General features: G+C 41.6%; 1 protein-coding gene across 1 annotated transcript in view; it reads left to right on the top strand.

Moving 5' to 3' along the window:
• Window positions 1–6: 6 nt before the first annotated feature.
• Window positions 7–3,967, top strand: part of LOC116693486 (retinoic acid receptor beta) — a 58,441-nt gene continuing 54,480 nt past the window's right edge. Inside the window, exon 1 of the mRNA XM_032522490.1 lies at window positions 7–139. Coding sequence (XP_032378381.1) covers window positions 28–139 — 112 coding nt within the window. The 5' untranslated portion in view covers window positions 7–27. The remainder of the gene's footprint in view (window positions 140–3,967) is intronic.

Here is a 3,967-nt window from a genome sequence, read left to right as displayed (position 1 = left end):
TTTTTCCGCCGAAGCATCCAGAAGAACATGGTGTACACGTGTCACCGGGACAAGAACTGCATTATCAACAAGGTGACGAGAAACCGCTGTCAGTACTGCCGCCTGCAGAAGTGCTTCGGAGTGGGAATGTCCAAAGAGTGTGAGTTTTAGACCCGATTTACACAGCGTGGAATTTAATATTGACATGGGTTTACTGTCCACAGGTCTCTGCAGTTTCAGAGGCTTTTCCTAACAAACATGAACACAATTCAGGGAATAAGGTTTTAATTTTACGTACTGACATGAGTACATTTTTTATTTGAAATAATTACCAGTTAGTTAACACTGAAAAAGAACTGTGCAATCATTTTCTTTAAGTTATGTATTACAGGGACATTTCAACTCTTAAAAAACTAAAATGCAGGATGGGTTTTGGGGCTGTTGCTGAATGTGTATTTTTCAGATATAATATGAAAATAACCAGCTTTACGTCCACTTATTCGCCTACACAGCTCTTTGGAGAGTCAACTTGAAATAACACTAGGGGCACACAATCCCAAAATAATGTAGTCTTGAAGCCTGGCTCCAAAGTGTTGTGGATTTTATAGTGATATTAAATGATGAGACGTCATGGAGAACTCAATCCACACCTCCATATTACCCTCCAATATTAGACTACTTTATTAAAACCAAAAAGTTATTAAAGACATTCTGCAGTACAGGATGTATTGAGCACATCACTGTGATACAGTTCATGCTGAAACTGTAGAAAGAACCCCTGTGAGGTTTTCAGGGCCTTTAAAGGTGAATTCTATTTAAACTGAGATGGCTTTTCCACAGAAGACATTTTGACATGTGGCGTTGGAAAACCACAGACACTAAAATGAATATTGGCTGAATTCCATTTAGCTCCTTCAGTTTCAGGGTCCTGGTGTTGTTCATGCTGGCTCACTGGGACAGCTGAATGGAACTGGCCTATCGTTCATGTTATTAGTTACACCTGTGCTTTTCTTACTCTGCAAAGTCTTTCCACCCACATTTAACGTCCCTACACATTAGGATGTTATATGTTCTGCTGCATTAAACAGTGTTCAGCATTGTTTACAGTGCACACTGATAAAAAGTGTAATAGAGTGTGAGCAGAGAATTGGATATTAAATACACATGAACTGCTAATACAGTGCTGCATGTGATCCCACAGTACATTCCAAGTGATATTTTTTAAATTGGACTGTTTTATTATGAGCTTTTAAAAAAAAAATCTAATTATCACTTGTTTTTTTTAACATAAGAAATCAATACCAACACATTCCGGGGTTAATTACTATTTCCCTGCTTTTTAATTCTCTCTAAAACAGGCTGTAACCACACATGTTTATACCACACACTGTCACTGGGAGTTATCATATAATTGGCCAAAATGGCAGCAAGATCCCAATAAATATAGAGTAGTTTGCCTATTATACAGTATGATAGAATATGGAAGCCAGGAGAGAACATATGGTAATGCATAGTACCCCGTGGGTCCATCTTATACAGGTTTCTATACTAGTATTTCAGCTAGCACGGAGGAGTTGCATCATTGACAAAGAGTTGTCGAACATCCACCCAGTGGGATCTAGGAAACCATTTCATGAACAGATAAAAGCAAAACAGCTGTGACTGGCTGCTGTCAATGACCCCCCCGCGCCACTGTCATCCTCAGGAACAGTTTGCATTTCACAGGTTATTGGCATCCTTTGATTGCATCAGCATTTATAGCTCAGGTCCACTTCATGCTCCATAAGCCTCAGGGGAGGGGGGGGGGCAATCCTTTCTCTTATGCTGCTTCACACCTCAGCAGAGGAATCATAGAAAAGATGATGTCTTGATATCCTCAGGCTACCCCCCACCTACCACCCACAGGGGCCACTGAAAAGAAAGGGAGCTATTCCCTCTCCTATATGCATGGATGGAGGTGATTGGCTCCATCCAATTGACTCTCCTATATCCATGGATGGAGGTGATTGGCTCCATCCATGGGACTCTCCTATATCCATGAATGGAGGTGATTGGCTCCATCCATGGGACTCTCCTATATCCATGGATGGAGGTGATTGGCTCCATCCATGGGACTCTCCTATATCTATAGATGGAGGTGATTGGCTCCATCCATGGGACTCTCCTATATCCATGGATGGAGGTGATTGGCTCCATCCATGGGACTCTCCTATATCCATGGATGGAGGTGATTGGCTCCATCCATGAGACTCTCCTATATCTATAGATGGAGGTGATTGGCTCCATCCATGGGACTCTCCTATATCCATGGATGGAGGTGATTGGCCGGGGTCCTCAGCGTCCTGCTCTGAACGTCAACAACCGAAAGACCGTGCTGACAGGAAGTTGCTTTGACTCTAGGGACCAAAGGGTTTACAATTGTGTCCCAAATCTGTTGGCAGATACCATGAGGAAGATCTATTGACTTTTTCAAACAAAGCACCTAAATGCAGAATGCCTCATTTTGTAGGGGTCAGCTTATTAACGCTTGGTGTGTGGCTCTCAGCATCAGATGACCAACGCAAAAATCCCCCTTCAGTGTCTGGGTGGAACGCACTATGCTATAAGATGACATAGTATTAAGAGCCACAATGGTAGGGAGTAGTTTAAAAGAACTCAAATCTACGTAAGGAGGTTGGTTGGGGGTAGGGGTAGGGGTGGATGGGTCAAACAACACAGGGCTGTCACCCAAGAGACCAGATGTCCTCTTCTTGTCCCGCATATCTCTGAATCGTATATTTTGTAACCCCAACCTCCATCTTTTCCCAAACCTAACTGTCCCGTTCTTGTCCTGCATGTCAGTTGGAAAAGTACGTCCCAACCAAGCGCGTCTAGATAAGACGCTAATGAATACTTTTACGCCAAATACACCTGGCCAAGCAGCCCTTTTTAATGCAATGGAAGTACAAATTTGTCGCTAGTCACTACTTTTTGAAATAGCTTGTACGTGTAGGGTGTAGGGTGTAGGGTGTCACCAAAATCATGATGAATCCTCTGTAGGCCGGGAATAGTTGTCATGGAAATCTGGTCAGTAGTTGCTAAGACATACTGTGCGGTATTCACCAGAACGTTGGGCAGACTGACTGACATTCCTCAGATGGTATCGCTAGCTATTTCCTAATGAAAAGTAGGGTGCTGGGAGCATCTGCTTTTGCTTGTGGAGAACTTTGTGAGTCTGTCTGTGATTCGTGCTATACAAATAAACTTCACTTACGTACTTATTTACTTTTGGACACTAGACTTTCATGGGCTTCTGGAGGTTACACAACTGCTACACGAGTGAAACACAAAAAGAGCATTGTTTGTGTGCGTGTGTGTGTGTGTGTGTGTGTGTGTGGGGGGGGGGGTAGTATGCTGCACCAGCAGGTATGTGATTGAATGCGTCATTACACAAGTTGTGTCTTTGTATGTTTTCAGTGGTAAGCGATCACGAGTCTCATAAAGTCCTAAAAGTACTGATGTGATCCGTTATTAATCTGTTGAATCTGCAGACCAAGAAAAGGAGAAGGAATACCATTAAGACATGCACTGTGTGTGTGTGTGTGTGTGTGTGTGTGTTTTCAGTTCCATGGGCCCCAGATAGTCTGTATAGTCTTGTGATGAGACAGAGAAAAAAAATTAGCTGTTGAAAGAAAAAAAGATTGTTGTAAATTGTCCAAATATTGCCAAATATTCAATATTTACAGTTGGATTAATTTTGTAGAAAAACATTTACTTTTGTTTAACCCTCATGTTGTCCTTGGGTCAAATTGACCTATTTTCCTATATCAATGTTCTTTTTAATTCCCCAAAATAACATGATTGATTCCACACAACGCTCTTTGCCAAGTACAAATCTCTACTTTCATTAATTTTGGGTCGTCTTTTTCAATTGTATAGCATTTAAAAACCAAGTGAAGTTTTTTTTTAAATAGAGTGAGTAAAAGTTGACATATCCCAGTCTGTGATT

This window comes from Etheostoma spectabile, chromosome 8 (genome assembly GCF_008692095.1).
Source record: "Etheostoma spectabile isolate EspeVRDwgs_2016 chromosome 8, UIUC_Espe_1.0, whole genome shotgun sequence".
Lineage (NCBI taxonomy): Eukaryota > Metazoa > Chordata > Actinopteri > Perciformes > Percidae > Etheostoma > Etheostoma spectabile.
Note: the sequence above shows the minus strand (reverse complement) of the source record. Positions and strands in the feature narration are given on the sequence as shown.